The sequence below is a fragment of the Mustela putorius genome, unplaced genomic scaffold (genome assembly GCF_011764305.1).
Source record: "Mustela putorius furo isolate JIRA1106 unplaced genomic scaffold, ASM1176430v1.1 tig00003845_pilon_pilon_pilon, whole genome shotgun sequence".
Taxonomy (NCBI): domain Eukaryota; kingdom Metazoa; phylum Chordata; class Mammalia; order Carnivora; family Mustelidae; genus Mustela; species Mustela putorius.
Window position 1 is genome coordinate 85,666,913 of NW_025421998.1, and position 19,203 is coordinate 85,686,115.

At 39.3% G+C, this 19,203-nt stretch overlaps 1 protein-coding gene across 2 annotated transcripts in view; it reads left to right on the plus strand.

Moving 5' to 3' along the window:
- Positions 1 to 4,307: 4,307 nt before the first annotated feature.
- Positions 4,308 to 19,203, plus strand: part of MKLN1 (muskelin 1) — a 173,115-nt gene continuing 158,219 nt past the window's right edge. The window contains exon 1 of one of the 2 annotated variants that reach the window (XM_045062993.1): positions 4,308 to 4,366. In XM_045062993.1, the coding sequence (XP_044918928.1) occupies positions 4,323 to 4,366 (44 nt within the window). In that variant the 5' untranslated portion in view covers positions 4,308 to 4,322. Of the gene's footprint in view, positions 4,367 to 4,883; positions 5,035 to 19,203 lie in introns of those variants that run through there. The other variant, XM_004741739.3, reaches the window with a different exon arrangement.

The following is a 19,203-nucleotide window of genomic DNA, read 5'->3' on the forward strand; positions in this document are numbered from 1 at the left end:
GTTTGTTTTCTGTATTTAAGAGTGTTTGTTTTTTTGTTGGCTTGTTTGTTCATTTGTTTTGTATTTTGGATTTCACATATAAGTGAAATCATACGGTATTTGTCTTTCTCTGACTTATTTCACTTAGTATAATACCCTCTAGGTCCATTCATGTTGTTGCAAATGACAAGATTTCATTCTTTTGTATATGTATATACCATTTTTTAAAAAAGATTTTATTTATTTATTTGACAGAGATCACAAGTAGGCAGAGAGGCAGACAGAGCGAGAGGAAGGAAAGCAGGCTCCCTGCCAAGCAGAGAGCTGGGGTTCAATCCCAGGAGGCTGGGTTCATGACCTGAGCCGAAGGTGGAGGCTTTAACCCACTGAGCCACCCAGGTGCCCCTGTATATACCATATTTCTTTATTCCTCCATGTAGCAATGGACACTTGGGCTGCTTCCATTTCTTGGCTATGTAAATAATGTTGCAATAAACACAGGGGTGCCTATATCTTTTCTTTTTTTTTTTTTTTTAAAGTAAGCTCTATACCCAGTTTGGGGCTTGAACTCGTGACCCTGAGATTAAGAGTCACATGCTTTACCGACTAAGCCAGCTATGCACCCCATGTATCTTTTCAAATCAGTGTTTTCATTTTCTTTGGGCATATACCCAATGGTGAAATTACTGGATCATATGCTATTTCTATTTTTAATTTTCTGAGGAACATCCATACTGTTTCCTACAATGGTTGTACTGATTTACATTCCTACCAACCATGTACGAGGCTTTCCTTTCCTCCACAGTTTTGCCAACACGTGTTATTACTTGTTTTTTTGATACTAGTAATACTAACTGGTATGCAGGGATATCTCATTATGGTTTTGATTTACATTTATCTGATGACTAGTGGTGTTGAGTATCTTTTCATGTGTCCCTTGGCCATTTGAATGTCTGAACTCAAAATTCTTGATTCTTTCTACCTTGAAACTATTCTAACTCTAAATCTCCCCCTTTCAATAAGAGCATCACTATCTACCTAGTGATGCAAACACCAAACCCAGGGATTATCCTTGATTTTTTCCTTTTCTGCCTGCCTTCCCCCCACCCCCCACCAGCAAGTCTAGCTGGATTTACTTCTAAAATATGTCCCAATTCAACCTCTGTTCTCCATCTCCTCTGTTAGTCCAAGCCACCATCATTTCTTGCCTGGCTACTATAACAACCTCCTGTCAAGTCTTCTCACTTCAACTCTTCCCTCTCTCCAACCCATTTTCTGAGTGAACTTTATAAAATCTAAAATGGATAATGCTGCTCCTTGCCTTGAGTCCCTGCAGCAGGTCTCTCCATCATAGTTCTACATCATGGCTCCTTACCATACCCATTTTTCTGACTTCACTCTCCCCATCACTATGCTCCAGCCACACTTTCTATTCTTTGAATATACCAACTCCTTTCTTGTCTCAGGCTGATTGCACTCGTTTATTCTCTCTGCCTAGAATGTTCACATCCAGCCTTTGCACTTTCTTACCGTATAGGTTATTTGCTTAATTTAACTACTACCTTCTTAGAGAATTTTCTTTCACCATCCAATCTAAATATTACTTCAGTGTAGTCTTTTCTTAGTACTCAAATGCACAGACTAAAATGATCTGGTTGACTTATTTATTATATGTTACCATAACAGAATGGTATGGGCCCTTGTCTGACTCGTTTATCTCTGTCTTACTAGCATCTAGACAAAGCCTGGAACATCAAAGCCTCTTAATAAATCCCCCCCCACTTTTTTTTTTTAAATAGGAAAAGATAGTGAATGGTGACAAACCAAATACAATCAGTTACTTTTTCTGGTAAGTATGTACTATGAGAAGCATACCGAGAAGGCATCAGAGAGTAAAAGATGATTGCTTTCAAGGGGTGACAAGATGACTGGGTCACTGGAGCTGTTGATCTCGGAAAAATAATCATCTATTATCCAGTTCTCCATGAGGCTACCGGTTTGTCCCAATCTTTGAAGTGTGGGGAACCTAGAGGAATTAAATAGCTGCTGACAGTTTCCAGGCCTTCCCCATGTATCCTTACAATGAACCCTGTCACATAAGGCAATGCCCCAAAGGCAGAGGAAGATACTAAGTTTCATCTGAGCTACTAGTAGATTCTCACAGATTTTGAAATCTTTTAGTCTTCTATTTTATCTTTACATTTACATAAAATTTGAGTTCAGGATAGCACCATGTCTATATTTTGTTATCATATGAATACTTGAACTTATTGTACCATTTGTAAAGTCTTTGCGGCAGGAAAGCCACATTATCCTGGTCTTTACATTCTTCATGGCAATCACACCTCAGGAGATACATGTTTGCTGCCTAAGAAGTTCTGGCATTCTCTTTCCTTTGCAACCCAAATTCCCTTTAAGTGTAATTTATTCATTCTTCAATAAATATTTACTGAGCACTTACTATGTACTAGACATTCTCATAGAACTGAGGATACAACTGTGAACAGGATATGCATAACTCCTACCTATATGGGAGTTACAGTCTAGGAAGAGAGAATAGAAAAAAGAGGAAATTAAAATATATTGTGATATTTGCTAAGATAAGGAGGGAAATATAGAAAATGGCACCTAACCTCAAAATAGGTGATCAGGAACGATTTTCCAGCATGAAATGATCTGAAAAATGAGCAGGAGTTAGCCAGGTAAAGAATGGTGAAGAGTACTCCTGGTTTGGCTTCAACTAAGCCCTGGAGGCCAGAGAGAGCACAGAACTTACAGGAGCCAATTCAGTGTGTTAGTTTAGTTTGGCAGGAGTAAAGCTTGTAAGGGAGAAAGAAGAGAAAAGGCTGGAGAGGTAATCAAGGCAGGATATGAAAGGCCTCTGCTCAGGGATTTCCGTATTACTTAAATGGAATAGAAAGTCACAGAAAGTCATCTCAAGAAGAACTGGCTTGTATCTGTTTTTTAAAAAGGATCACTGGGGGCGCCTGGGTGGCTCAATTGGTTGAACATCTGACTCTTGATTAGGCTCAGATCATGATGTTGGGATCATGAGATCGAGCCCCATGACCAGCTATGCATTCAGCATGGAGTCTGCTTGAGAATGTCTCTCTCCCTCTCCTTCTGCCCCTCACCCCCCACTCTCTCTGTCAAATAAATAAACAAATAGACTCAATAAAAAAAAAATAAAAGGATCACTCAGAAACTGTAACTCTATGTCTGGAAAAGAACAAAGACTACTTACATTAGGGTAAGAGGTGAGGTTAGCGACTTCAGAGCCCTTAACTAACTAAACTGAGTCACCATCTTAAAATTTTTCCCTTCAAAGTATCTCTTTCTCCTAAAGTTAACCACTAAGCATCTTTGGGACCAACCTTCTCTGGCCTCTCCCCCATCTCTAGACTCCCAACTTGAGTCACTGAGATCACAGCATTCCCTCAAGGAACAAACACTTTTCCAACATGCTGCAACACCCAAAGCGCATGTGCTTTTAGAAGCTAACATACTGTGGCCTTCTTTGGGGCATTCTTTCTTTCCAAAATTTTAACTTTTTTTTTTTTTTTTTTTAAGGTAATCTCTATGCCCAATGCAGGGCTCGAACTCACAACCCCAAGATCAAGAGTGGAATATTCTACTGACTGAGCCAGCCAGACGCTCCTTTTTTGACATTCTTGATCTGATATTCCAGCAAAGGCCACTGCTAAGTTTTCCCCTACAGTAAGGGGAGGTCAGGAAAAGATCTGAGGAGCTTTGGGCAGCTTAATGATTGGTTGGGAAGAGAATACTGTTGAAGTGTTTCAACTCAGTTGGTCGTTCACTGAGAAAACTCCTTGCAGTTCTTCTGTGGGTCAGGTGGAGAGGAAGACACTGTCACGGCTTTTCCGCCTGGAAACTTTTCTTTAGGGAGTGACTAACTGCAGTGGCTAAGCCAAGAACTAAGCGTGTGTAACCTTGACAAACGGGTACCTGAGGGGGAGCATTATCTAAAGCTGCCAGATATTTGGAGCAAATGTTCCTTTTTTGATAAGAAGCTCACGTGATGCCCATATGGCATTCAGAGCACCTGGGCTGTTATTCCTTCTCTGGTCTCTCTCTGTCTCTGTCTCTCTCTCTTTTTTTTTTTTTTAGCAACTCTGTTCTGTCTCAACTTTTGGACGAAATTTCTGTGCGAGCTAAAAGCGGGCAGATTTAACAGCTGGAAAAAAAAAAAAAAAAAAAAAACGATGACACGCGGCTTCCTCAGCTCCTTAAGGTTTTTTTTGTTCTGTTTTTCCTGGTCTGTAGGTGAATACCAGGACTGAGCAAGCCGAGCGCACGGATTGGTGTGAGAGGGCACGCCACAAATGTTGACAAGGAAGGGCACCTCACAAACCGCAAACAGAACAGGGTGAGAGGACACCCGAGCATTTCCTTTTCCTGTCTCCATGTGACTCGGGAACGCGGGGCGAGACATTTAAAACCAGCACCGCGGCGGGAAAGGATGCTAGGTCTTCCGCGCCAGCTCCCTTTCGGTGCCGCGGCCTCAAAGGACGGATAACGCGGGAGAGGGCAGCGGTTTCCAAAGTCGCAAAGACGTCCCTGCTCCTAGGACGGTCTCTCAGTTTCCCGTCCCGGCTCCCAACTACAGTTTGTTTCTTTTTCTAACACTCTTGGTTTCTCCTTACCTCAGCTTGTAAGAAAAGTCCTTTGCGCCACTCCCCTCCAAGCCCAGGACAGCCCTCAGGTGCTCACAGTCCAGTCCCAGTTTGTGTCAGTCTACTAAGGAGCATTAGGCGATGGAAACTCTAGGAGAGAACCGAGGACCCGCGCGCGCCTCAGCAGTCCAGGAAGCGGGCGAGACCCGCGAACCGGAGAGCGCTCAGCCCGTCAGGCCGCGGCCCCTTTAAGAGCAGGCCACACCCCTCCCCTCCTCCCGGCGCGGCTGGCGGTCGGTGGCGGCCGGCTCGGTGCTGACAAGATGGCGGCTGGCGGGGCTGTCGCTGCGGCGCCCGAGTGCCGGCTTCTCCCCTACGCGCTACACAAGTGGAGCTCCTTCTCCTCCACTTACCTTCCCGAGTAAGTGCTGGGCCCTGAGCTCGTGCTGCCCTACTCTTCGGCATAAGCACGGCTGGGCCAGGGGGGCAGTGGAGGACAGTCGAGCCGAGAGGCCCAGGCAGGGCCTGGTAGGGGGACGCCTGGCCTCTCGAGTCTCAGTCCAGTCGCGGAGAGCTTTGCCTTCCCCACCCCCGGTCTCAAGGGGGGGGGGGGGAAGGGTTAGGGCCGGGAGAGCGGGTCGGGCGGGGGGAAGGGGTGAGGTGTGCGGCGGATCCCGAGCGCGTAGAACAACCGGGAGTCCCGTGATGCTGTGCCGGGGATCCGGGGGTTGAAGAGAGCCTGGGGAGCGGCTGGCTCGGGGAGGTGGGGCAGGAACAGGAGCTTTTGAGGTCCCGATGTCTGGCGAACTGGTGAAGACGTCTAAGGTCGTCGGAGCTGTCGGGAGACGGGGGGACGGCTCAGCCCAGAGTGTCAAGCTGAGCGGAGGAGTGATTGTCCCTGAGTGGGGACATTAGAAGTGATTACCTCCAAAGGAGTGGTAACAAGTCACGAAGGGCTGAAAAGTTGTGGGATCCATCTGAATCTTTGCAGGTGGGGAGGATTTGTAGGATTTGCGGAGGGTTGTCTTTTCCGGCTGGTAGTTCTGGAAAAGATAGGGAGCGGGCTGGGACATTACAGAAGAGTTCCCTTATATTATGGCTCAGAACAGGGATTTATAGAAATACAGACCAGTTTCCCAACCCAGAAACTCAAATACAGACAGAAAAGTCCGACTTGAATGAATTGGACTCCCAGCACTGCTTTGGTCTGAATTCTTGATCTGGGGTTAAAACCGGTTCCATTGCATTCATTTATTGATTTATTTTTAAACGAATTCCTTCTGAAATGCTGAAAGTACTTCCATCCAATATTTATTTATCTTTAGCTTATCTTTGAGGGAAGAGCACGTAACTCCCAGTGTTATATCCAGATAGAGAAACTGGCTTAGTGAAGTTTAAAGATCTGTGCAGACCCTCAAGAAAAGTGCTAGTTGTCCCCTGCCCCCCATCATTTCACAAGGCCAGGAATGATTTTGTAAACAAAACAAATTGCAAATAATATATATTTTATGTTTTTCAACAAATGAAGTAACTAGATCTGTGAGGCATACTCAGCATTTTTCATTTGTATTTCAAAAAGTCTTTACATTTTTTCAAATTTGATTTCTTCAATTAAATCAGTCAAGAATCTGAAAAAGGATCTGTGACTAGAAGAATCTATAACTTTCTTGACTGCTAGCCCATTGTCCTGTTCACCAGGGAAGGGTTGGCGGTCAGGCCTTCAGTACGGTTTGCTTCAGTGAAGGCTGCCAAGTGACTTGTGGTCCACCTGGCCTGTGTGGCTTATTGATGGCTACTGCATGACTGTCCCGGTTGATGTTGGACTACAACTTTTCATTTGAGAGTGAGCCAGGTAAACATTCCAGCCCTCAGCTGGAGTTGAAATGTGGCCCAGGTACTTCTGATTTTTGAAGCTAACAAATTCTTGAATCTGGAGACAATTAGCATTTTTCTGTACTCGGGTTAGGATCACAAGGCAGTAGGGAATTGGGGTGGCATCCTTTGATCTAATAGCTTCAAAGAAGTTTTATAATAACAGAAGTTTTTCTGGTCTTAAGTTGGGCTTCCAGGATTTCACTCCTAAAACATCTGGTGTAGGGGCAGGACTTTGATATTAGAAGTCCCATCTCAGTTATGAATAAAAAGGAAAGAGTGCATTTCAAGCAGGAAATCATTTAGTGGGATGGCAGCTTTACTCGGACTTACGTCTCATCCTGGCCCAAGATTTGAAGTGGACAGAGCACTAGTTCTGGTTAGAAGGCAGTTGTTTGAAATTGGAGAAATCTGTTGTTATAATTTTCTCAATTATGTTCATAAATTAGTATTTAGTGCATATTTAACTTTCAGACACTTTTATTTACAATGTCGTATTTAATCCTTATGATATTCTACTGTCCTATGCAGAAAAGTTTTTTTTTTTTTTTTAAGATTTTATTTATTTATTTGACAGAGAGAAATCACAAGTAGATGGAGAGGCAGGCAAAGAGAGAGAGGGAAGCAGGCTCTCTGCTGAGCAGAGAGCCCGATGCGGGACTTGATCCCAGGACTCTGAGATCATGACCTGAGCCGAAGGCAGCGGCTCAACCCATGAGCCATCCAGGCGCCCTGCAGAAAAGTTTTTATTTTGAAGTACTAAACTATTAAAATAGAAGAGTAATTGGAACTTTGTTCTTTGAAGGAATATAATTGAGTATAGTGGAGCTTGAGTTTGAGAATTTTTTGTCTGCTGGATTAGTGTATGCTATACCTAAATTGTAAAACTCTTTTGGTACTGAACTTCTATTAGCAAGTAAGGATGTTACAGCTTTGTACAATAGGAAGTGTAAGAAAGGGAATTGACTTTCCTTGGTTTTGCCCTAAAATCCTCTTTAATAGTGGTTGCTGTATCTTTACTGCTGTGACAGATGTGTTAGTTACTTCCTAAGTAGGTCTCATTTTAAGTAAAGCCGTTTGCTGGAATTGTTTACCGGGTAGCTAGTATTTATTGGTTTCAAGAGTCACAGATCAAGACATTTCAAGGGGGGAATAATAAAGCAATAATAATAGGAAATACTTACCTGCCTTCCATATGGTGGGCACTTTTATGAACACTTTAAGTGTATTAACTCATTTAATCCTAACAGTTGTGTGAAGAATTTCTTTTTTTCAGATGAGGAACTGGGCATGGCGGGATTAAAACATGCCTCAGGTCACACAGCTTTAGATGAAGTTAGGATTTGAACCTAGGCTGTCTCGCTTCACATTCCATAGTGTTAAAGGTGCTGTTCTGCTTCTGCATGAAGGCACAGACAGGAGTTCAGAGATTGGAAAAGAGTACTCATATTAAAGGCACTTAAATTTTAGTTGTGTATAAACATGTGAAGTCATGGAAAAAATGGTAAAATTCAGATATGTCTTTTCTTCCCAAGGACTAGAATTTTTTTCCTTCTAGTCCTTTTAGATTTATTTGGACCTTAATATTAAAGCAGATCTAGTTATAGATAGCACATTTTTATTTTGAAACTAACAAAGTGGTCTTTTGTTTTGCCGTGTGCTTAAAAAGTTTGCCGTATTATGATTTTTTTACAATTTATACTTAATTTGGGAATTAAGAAAAAAATATTTTTTTGAAAGATTTTATCTGTTTGTCAGAGAGAGAGAGAGAGAGAGACAGAGCACAAGCAGGCAGAGGGAGAAGCAGACTCCCTGCTTAGCAAGGAGCCCTGCTAAGTCAAGTCCTGGGGGACTTGATTCCAGGGACTCTGGGATCATGACCTGAGCCACCCGGACATTCCAGAGAAGTACATTTAAATAATGATTAATTGTTAAAATTACATGGGAGTTTATATGTAAAAATATTTTATAGCCTGCTAATCTCTATACTCCAGTGTTTCTTGATGTAACTAATAGTGATACCAACTACACTTTATTGAGCACCTATTACAAGCAGGATGATTTTTCTGTATAGTTTTACTTAATCCTTAGAACAAACCAGCAAGATGAGTTTTTGTTTTTTGTTTTTGCAGATGAGGAAACTGAGGTCTATAAAGGTTAAGTAACTAGTCATGTAGTTTTCAAATGGCTTGGCAAGTTCTGTGACTTAAAAGCTATTGCACGTGCCTCTAGTAGCAACTACCATTTATTAAGATCCTTCTGTTCTTTGGGCACTATGCTTAGCACTTAGCATGTATTTTTGGTTTTTTGTTTTTTAATTTAGTCTTCACAAACACTTGACAGTAAGTATTACTCTGTTTTACAGCTAGGGAAACTGAAGTTCAGAGAGAGAAATTAATCTGTCCAGGTCCAAGAGTTGAAAGGGTAGGAGATTGTATTCTGATATTTGGGCTTTCTGACTTAAATGTTATCACAGTTGATTCAATATTTTACATGTCTATAGTATGTGCCTAATTGTGACTATGGATAAGAAGTGCTTTAGGTTTAAGAGAAAGAGAACAATATTTAGATATATTTTGTCTTGACATTTGAGATTTTAATGTATTAATATAAAAACTGGGAGGACCTTTGAAAATTTTGTACACATTAGGTAATTTCACTGATATGGCATGATTGTAGTTTACATGTTACTGAAAGACTTAAATACTTTATTTTATTTTATTTATTTTATTTTATTTTTTTTAAGATTTTATTTATTTATTTGAGAGAGAGACAGTGAGAGAGAGCATGAGTGAGGAGAAGGTCAGAGGGAGAAGTAGACTCCCCATGGAGCTGGGAGCCCTATGTGAGACTCGATCCCAGGACTCTGGGATCATGACCTGAGTCGAAGGCAGTCGTCCAACCAACTGAGCCACCCAGGCGTCCCGAAAGACTTAAATACTTTAGATTGTACAATTTGGTACATTTTAAAGTGTGTTTATCTTTTTTCTTAGTCTTCTTTATTACTTAAAATCAAACCATTAAAATTGTATCTGTGTTAACATGTGATTCATAGTTCACAGTAAAAGTGATAAAATTTGACAACCAGGATAGGAGATGAACCTGTTTCAACTATTTTAAAATTTCACATTTAAAAATGAATACATATTTATTTCTGTTTGCAAAAAAAGTCTCCTAAGTCTGTTTTGGAGTATTTGCAAAATAATAGGCTGGAACAAAATATAAATTATCCTTTTTTTTTTTTTTTTTTAAAGATTTTATTTATTTGACAGAGAGAGATCACAAGTAGGCAGAGAGGCAGGCAGAGAGAGGAGGAAGCAGGCTCCCTGCTGAGCAGAGAGCCCGATGCGGGACTCGATCCCAGGACTCTGGGATCATGACCTGAGCCGAAGGCAGCGGCTTAACCCACTAAGCCACCCAGGCGCCCCAAAATTATCCTTAATACCACTATCCAAAGATAACCTATCATGTTTTGACATATATCATTCCAGATATTTTGTTGTAACTATATTTTTTATTTTGATTTTGTCCTCTGTTTGCTGTTATGTGTTCTTTTCCCACATTATTATATTAAATATTCCTCTGTATCATTTGTTAGTGATGCATTATAATCTTGGTAATGATTTTATGGTATTTTATTTAATTGGTCTCCTATTACTAAACATTTAGGGTTTCTGGGCTTTGTTTTGTTGTTCTTTGGCCATTTTGAGCGAGACTGCCTTAGAGAAACAAATTTTGAACTTATTTATGATGAGTTCCTGGATGTTGAATCGTTGTGTTTGAAGTGCCCATCTGTTTTTCTGCTGTTTTTGTAGGAAACTCAATCTATCCGGGGTTTATTTTGGCATTATTCTTAGCAATTTAGGATTAGGAATGGGGTTTTGATGAGATAGGTCCTTAGAGATGTCTGAACAATGCTTATATAAATCGAAAATAACATTGCTCCTAATAATTCCTTTTCATTCCTCCCTCTCCCTTCAGTTTTGGTCTTTAAATGAATTTTTATTTTATTAATCACAAATTTGAAAAATAGAACACATTTGTGAGGTTTATTATTTATTTGGTCCATAGACAGAATCATTGTGCATATGAATTTGAGAATTTGTTATAATCCCATAGACTCCTGCAAACCCATGAATTTGAATCACTAGTTTGGAGGTATTCCACTCCTTTGGACTGGGGACTGTCATGTTCTTCCTTACTCTCCTGTCCTCCTCTTGCCCTCAATTGAAGTTATACTGGCATGGCTTAGGAGCTTTACTGGCCACTGAAAGTTCTGATATTTTCAGTCTGATAATCTTAGAACTTTAGAAAAATGAAGATACCCAGGATAGATGAGAGGAATATGAGGTAGATGGAGGCCTTATGCAGAGCTAACTTCTAGAATTGGATCTTTATATGACTTTTAGCAAGTTATGATTTTTCCTCTGAGCATCATCAGTTTCCTTTTATGTAGAAATAGTTTTTATCTTTGATCAAATTCTAGGAGGTTTTATATTCTGTTATTTTTTTTTCCAGATAGTCATATGGCTCTATCATTTGCATTAATTTCTAGGTAAATATAGTAGGTTTTGAATAAATGATTTGGAGCCTGATACAGTGACTTTGTGATGTTTTACATATAGATAAGATACATATCAGCTGTTTGTGGCAGCCTGACCGCTGTATTTCAGTTTTTCAAAAATCATCTTCAGAAATATGAGGGATTTCTAGATTTTCATTTTAGAGATATAGATATTAACACCTAAGAATGGCTTTCTTTGTATTTACTCTGGTTTCTGACCCTTTGGGAATCTGTACCATGACTCTTCTTTTTATTTTATTTTATTTGTCAGAGAGAGAGAGAGAGATAGCCCGCGCGCGCACAGGCAGGCAGAGGCAGAAGCAGGCTCCCTGTCAAGAAAGGAGCCCTATGTGGGACTCGATCCCAGGACACTAGGATCATGACCTATGTTGAAGGCAGCCACTTAACTGACTGAGCAACCCAGGCATCCCATGTACCATGACTCTTTTCATCAGTTCTGGAAAAAAAAATTTTATATTCTTCAAATACTGTTACTGCCCCATTCTTTTTCTCCTTCCCTCTGTAAGTTCAACTAAATCTATTTTATAGCTTTTGTCATACCCCCCTATGTCCCTTGTGCTTTTTTGTGTCTTCTGTCATTTTTTTTTTTCTCCCCTTATTCCATTCTGGATAGGTTTTACTTACTTGTGTTCCAGTTTACCAATTCTCTATTCAGCTATGTCCAGTTTGCTTTTAACCCCATCTGTTTTTTTTTTTTTTCTTTTTAAAGGTTCTTATTTATTTATTTGACAGACAGAGAGGCAAATCTGTCCGACAGACAGAGATCACAAGTAGGCAGAGAGGCAGGCAGAGAGAAAAGGGGAGGGGCAGGCTCCCTGCTGAGCAGAGAGCCTGATGCGGGGCTGGATCCCAGGACCCTGGGATCATGACCTGAGCTGAAGGCAGAGAAGCCCAAGCAGACCCTATCCTGAGGCAGGGCTCCATCTCACAACCCTGGGACCACGACCTGAACTAAAAATCAAGAGTTGGTCATTTAATGCACTGAGCCCCCCAGATGTCCCTGTCATTCATTTTCTTGAACATATCAGTCAAGTAACTTTAAAGTCTGTGTCTGAAAACTATTATCTGGATTACCTGTATATCATTTCTGTTGTCTTTTTCCTTTTTCCTGAAGTATCCTGGTGTGTCTGGTAATAAAATGATAATTATATATGATTATATATAGTTGTATGTTATATAATGATAATTGTTATTACTACTGCTACTACTGTCACCACCATTGCAACCATTTTGGGGGATAATTCTTGGTTAAATGCCAGACATCATATGCAGAATTTTAGATACAAGTACAAATTATACTATCTTCTGGCAGGCAGATGAAATAGATCTTCGGTCAAGAATTGAACTGACTTGAAGCTGGGTTTGCAGTTTGTAAAGCTGTAGTTTGCCCACCTTTGGTAGCCCTCTGGGAACCTGGCTGAGAGACTTGGTTATTTCTAGGGTCTCCTGCTTTTGTCTCTCCAGCAGCATGAGAGTCTTTAAAACTCCTGTTTGCTTTTCAGTTGCTTTCTGCAGACTTTTTAGCCTCTGCTCTGTGTAGTTTAAGACTTACAGATGCCTTAAGGGGAAAATACACAGTGTCAGATTTGTTCTAACGTGCCTCCTTTCACTATGGGATCTTGACCCCTTAAGTCCTGGGTATCATGGCAAGACCCAACTACCAAGTTTTGTCCTCCTCGCCACATGATAACTGCCAAAAGTTCTGCTGATTTTTCTGGCTTTTAGTGACTGTCCTTTCCCAGTCTCTTTCCCTGTGCCATTAAAGAAATAGATGGACTGTCCTGTGTAGAATGTGGGGCTCCCTTTAATGAATTCTTTAGGATCTCAAGTCCTAGCTGCCTCAGAAAGTCGGTGATACCTTAAGAACTTTTGTTTTTTCTATTTTATAGAGCTTTTTTAGTTTTAATAGGGAATGTTTTTCTGCTACAGGCTATTATGTTACATTCAGAAGCAAAAATCATTGTGTAGTTCTTATGGATTAGATTATTGTATCTGGTAGGCTTATGAATTCCTCATGATTATATTAAAGTATTAACTAACCTTTGAGCTCAAGATTTTTTTCCCGAGAATTTTCTTTCATTTTGCCTTTTAACATCGTAACTGCTTATTCCTAATCCTTGATAGGAAAAATTATGAAATATAAATAATATTATTCTTTAGCAATTGTTAAAATACTTACTAAGAGTTAAAATGAGATTTTATTCTTGGTTTTGTTGGTGATTTAGAAGTTTCTTTTGAGACTTGTTTATGAAGTCCAGAAATTGAGGGTTTAATCTTTGTCATAAGTATATAGTTACTTTCCTTTCTTTAATGTGCTTTTTATATTATCTACCTTTTTATTAGAACTTTCATGGTGGGGGTGGCAAATGGGTGGCTCAGTTAGTTAAGGATCTTCCTTCGGCTCAGCTTATGATCCTGGGACCCTGGCACGGAGCCCCACATTGGGCTCCAGCCCCACATTGAGCTCCCTGCTCAGTGGGGAGTCGGCTTCACACTCTCCCTCTGCTGCTTTCCCTGCTTGTGCTTTCTCTCTCTGTCAGATAAATAAAGAAAATCTTTAAAAAAAAAGAAAAAGTTTATGGGAATGTTATGTTTATATGAAGACATTGTTTAGAGAGAAGGTACTATGGTCTAATGTAAATTTTTTGGTTTGTAAATATTGTTAGTATATAATACTTTTAAAATATCTCTGTGTTACTTTAGTATGACTGTTATTTATTGTTGTTATCAGCTATGTATTTGTTAAGGCATGATTTTTGTGTGAAAAGAGATGCTGACTTATTTTAGGTATCATTGGATAATGTCCCCTTTCCCCTTTCCCTTGTGATTTAAATAGTGTGAGCAGAAGGGCCATAAAACCTAACTCCTACTTACTCTGCAGCTGTCAGCTAAAATGTCACGTGTCTTAACTCTGTTCCCACCAATAAGTCTGGTACCCCTTCTTCTGCCCCAGTAGTTAAATGCTTTTATACAAATGTGTACCTTTCTTAAAAATCACTTTGTACAGTTGACAACTATGGGCTTATTTGTATGATTTCTTTCTCTTTCTCTTTTTTTTTTTTTTGAAGATTTAAAAAATTTATTTATTTGTCAGAGAGCGAGCAAGCAAGAGAGTGAGAGCACAAGCAGGGGAATGTCAGGCAGAGAGAGTAATAGGCTCCCCGCGAGTTGTGGGACTCCATCCCAGGACCCTGGGATCATGACCTTAGCCGAAGACAATTGTTTGAGCCACCCAGGCATCCCTATTTGTATGATTTCTTTATTAATAGCTATTCCCCCAAGTAGACCACAAGCTTCATAGGAACTATGGAATTTTTCCTCCCTCATCATTGTATTATATAGACATAATGTTTATCTTTTTAAATATTTTTTCATTTGAGGTAGAGAGAGCACAAGTCTCTCCCCACTGAGCTGGTAGCCTGGCAGTGGGACTTGGAGATCATGACCTGAGGCAAAATCAAGAGTCAGCCACTCAACTGACCAAACCACGCAGGCATCCCTGGGATAATGTTTTTTAAATGAATAAATGGCTGGATTAACTAGGTATTTTGGCTATTTTCTCTCTTTAATGCAATTTTGATCTGGAGCTAGAGTCATATTCTGGCCATGTTCAGAATACCAAATAATTAGTAATAACTAAATCTATGCTGTAAATTTTCATAGTTTTCAATAATTTCTGAGAATAAGTGAAATTGGTTACCTTTGGAAGGACTTCAACAATAGAAAACTTATCTATCTTGGGGTTTTAGAATTTTTGTTATGAAGTTATTTATAAATTTTTTTTAGAGACTTTGAGAGAGAGAGAGAGCATGAGCAGGGTGAGGGCAGAGGAAGAAGCACACTCCCCATTGGGCAGGGAGACTGATGCGGGCTTGATCCCAGGACTCTGGTTATGACCTGAACCAAAGGCAGATGCCTAACCTACTGAACCACCCAGGCGCCTTGTTAGTTGTAACTCTTACAGTCAGTATTTCTAATGAGACCTTGAGAACTTTAAAGCTTAGTTTATTACAAAATTTGATTTACCTAATTTATTTATGTACATATGTATTTATTTTTAAAGATTTTATTTACTTATGTGACAGAGAGTGCGCACAAGCAGGGGGAGCAGCAGGCAGAGGAGAGGGAGAAGCAGGCTTCCTGCTGAGCCGGGAGTCCTCACATAGGGCGTGATCCCAGGGCCCCGGGATCATGACCTGAGCTGAAAGCAGATGCTTAACTGACTGAGCCACCCAGGCGCCACAACCTAATAGTTGTTAATAGCGTTAGAGCACATTACCAATATTTTGATAAGTTTTAGGATGGAGTCATTTCCTTAAATTTCTTGAATGTAAGGATTTGTTAGTTGACCTTTTTATATAACTATGTTTTTGGTTTGGTAGTTCACATACCATACAGTTTGACTCTTTAAGTTGTATAATTTAGGGACACCTGGGTGGCTCAGTTGGTTAAGCACTGCCTTAGGCTCAGATCTCTCTCTCTGACAAATAAAGAAATAAAATCTTCAAAAAAAAAAGTGTATGATTTAATGGTTTTTACAGTGTTCACAGTTATGACCATTGCTGCATTCAATTTTAGAACATTTCTGTAGTCCCAAAAAGAAAACTACCTGTTAGCCATTATCTGCTTACTCTGCTATTTCTAGGCACTAATCTAATTTTTGTCTCTATAGATTTGCCTATTACAGGCATTTCATATAAACGAAATCATATATAGTCTTTTGTGATTGGCTTTTTTTACTTAGCATACAGTTTTGAAGGCTCATCCATTTTGTAGCATGTATCAGTACTACATCCTTTTTATGGCTGATAATACTCTGTTCTTTTTATACACCACATTTTGTTTACCCATTCATTAGTAGATGGACATTAGGGTTGTGTTCACTTTTTAGCTATTATGAGTAATGCTATAAACCTTTGTTTATAAGTTTTTGTGTAGGATGTTTTTATTTCTCTTGGATAGATGCCTAAGAATGGAATTTCTGGGTTATATGGTAACTATGTTTAACTGAAGAACTACCAGCTGTTGGCGATTCTTTTTTTCCTGTAAGATAGTATTAAGAAACTCATTAATGGATATGAATTGAATTCCTGTAAGGAATATGACCATCTGGACTCAGCAAATTGCTTGACTTCAAGTTTATTGCTCTGAGAACTTTCTGTGACAGTTTAGTCCTTTATCTTCCCTAATTTATTTGATTTTATTTTTAAAATTTCGATTCTAGTGTAATTAACATACAGTGTTATATTTGTTTCAGGTTTAATCATTGCAGTATAATGATTAAACAATTCCATATATTGAATGTTGATATATTCCATATATCAGTGCTCAAGATAGGTTGACTCTTAATCCCCTTAACTTGTTTCACCCCCATCAACCTCCCCTCTGGTAACCATCAGTTTGTTCTGTACAGTTAAGAGTCTGGTTTTTGTTGTTGTTGTTTTGGTTTGTCTCTCCCCCACTCTTTGTTCATTAGTTTTGTTTCTTAAATTCCATATATGGGTGAAATCATATGGTATTTGTTTTTGATTGACTTACTTAGCATTGTACTTTCTAGATCCATCCATGTTGTTAAAAGTGGCAAGATTTCATTCTTTTTACGGCTGAACAGTATATTCCATTGCATACATATACCACATCTTCTTTATCCATTCATCTGTTGATAGACACTTGAGCTGCTTCCATAATTTGGCTATTGTAAATAATGCTGCAGTAAACGTAGGGGTACAAGTATCCCTTTCAGTTAGTGTTTTCATATATTTTGGGTGAATACCCAGTATTTTGATTACTGGATTGTAGTTATTTTGCTTTTGTTTCCCTTGCTGCAGGATAGACATACCTAGAAAAATGTTGCTGCAGCCGATGTCAGAGAAATAACTTCCTGTATTCTCTACTAGGATTTTTATGTTTTCAGGTCTTTAATCCATTTTGAGTTTATTTTTAGGCCTTTAATCCATTTTGAGTTTATTTTTAATCTTTTTTTTTTAAAGATTTTATTTATTTATTTGACACAGAGAGAGATCACAGGTAGCCAGAGAGGCAGGCAGAGAGAGATTGGGGGAAGCAGGCTCCCCGCCAAGCAGAGAGTCCGATGCTGAGCTTGATCCCAGGACCTTGGGATCCTGACCTGAGTTGAAGACAGAGGATCTGAGCCACCCAGGCACCCCTTGAGTTTATTTTTGTGTGTGGTGTAAGAAAGTGGTCCAGTTTCATTCTTTTATATGTAGTTGTCTGTTTTCCCACTACTATTTGCTGGAGGGACTTTTTTTCCCATTGCATTTCATGCCTCTATGTTGAAGATTGACTGTATGATTGTGGGTTTATTTCTGGACTTTATCTTCTTTTCCATGGATTATCTTCCTTTATTACTGTTCATAATATATGTTATGGATTGGCTCCATGTCTTGATGTCTTAAGAAATCTGCCTGTCAGAAGCGCACATACTTATATGCTGAGTACTTAGTGGCAGGGATATGAGTTGAAGGTTGGTATTTTTTTCCTGAAATTTATATAGTTTGCGAACGTGTGAAATATTGAATGGGAGATACTTACGAAACTTTTTAAATGAAATTTTCCTTTAAACAAGTGGAGGCATAGATTTTAAAAGAGCTGAAAATAACTTTTATTGACAGAACAGTTCCTTCCAGAACATAGAGGGAATTTCAGGTGATTGGAAAATTCATACATCTAGGTCTAGGTTAAGGTCTGCAGGTTTAAGCTGTGACATCTTTCTCCATTTTCTACAACCAAAAATGCTACCGTAAATGATGAGGTAAAGAAAAACTTTGGTTTTTATTTACATTTTTTGCTACATCATGGTATTCAAGTTGCTATTAGAACTTTTCACATTTTTGTCTGTCTTTACCATAAATGAATTATTGGGTGCCTGTTAACCTTCTGGTAATAGCCAGACCTACTGGAAGGTATAAGAGAGTCTCTGGTGGTGAACTATCTATACATATAATAGTTTAAGAGATACATATTGAAGGGAACAAAAGCAAAGCTTAGATGTGTGATAAAAGTGAATGTGACAGAAATAGGAAGTGAAGCTGTTACTTTGGTCAAGGCTTGAGGAGAGACATTTTAGAAGAGGTTAATAAGCTATGCCTGCCTTTATGTAAAGATATAATTTAGTTTATTATCCTTCAAGCTTCTTGAATGCAGCAAGTTATCCTTACTCCTCTGTATATTTAAGAGCTTGTATTTGGGAAATTGAGTTAACATTTAGAATTTGGTTACTGTAGTGTATCAGAATGAGGGAAGTGTTTTTTTCCATATTTGTGCTATACAGGGTGTCCTTGATACTGGCCGGTCATTGGTCAAGTACTTCTTCCTTAGACATTACATATGTGGACTGCTGTCCTTGCCCGTATTTCTGTCCAAAGCCACCATCTTTTAATGCATTAAGCCTTTTAAATTTTTGTTCAGATTAATTTCATAGTTACAGTATTACAAGAGTCTATTTACTGAAGGCAGCTTGGCTAATAGTGCTCTGAATTCATTTGCCATCTTCCTCTCTTCATAGTTATCATTTTATCTATATTTGTCAGTGAACTGCCCTTTATTTATTTATACTTCCTATATGATTCTGTGTATTAGATATAAGCATACAAGTTTAAAAAAAGATTTTATTTATTTGTCAGAGAGAGCACAAGCAGGGGGAGTGGCAGACAGAGGGAGAAGCAGGCTCCCTGCTGAGCAAGGAGCCCAATGCAGGACTCATTCCCAGGACCCTGGAATTATGACCTGAGCAGAAGGCAGATGCTTAACTGGCTGAGCCAATCACATGTCCCATAAGCATGCACTTATTACAGATGCATTTAGGAGATGATGCAAAAAAATTTAGTGTAATGAAAACAAAACTCTGAATACTATTTCATTCTTTTAAGGATAGTAAGATAGTTTGAATTTTTTATGGTACTCTCACCTGCTTTCCCAGGGCATTTAGGCCAGCGCTTATTTTTATATTTATTAAAATATAATGCATGGATTGCAAATTAATCCTCTAACAAATATCTAATGATATTGATAGCGATGTGTTGCCCTGAGGTGTACTGGCTTTAATAGCACAGTTTTTTGAGGTGTCTTTGAATTATGATGAGCTCTTAGGATGCCAGTAAAGTATGTCTTAGA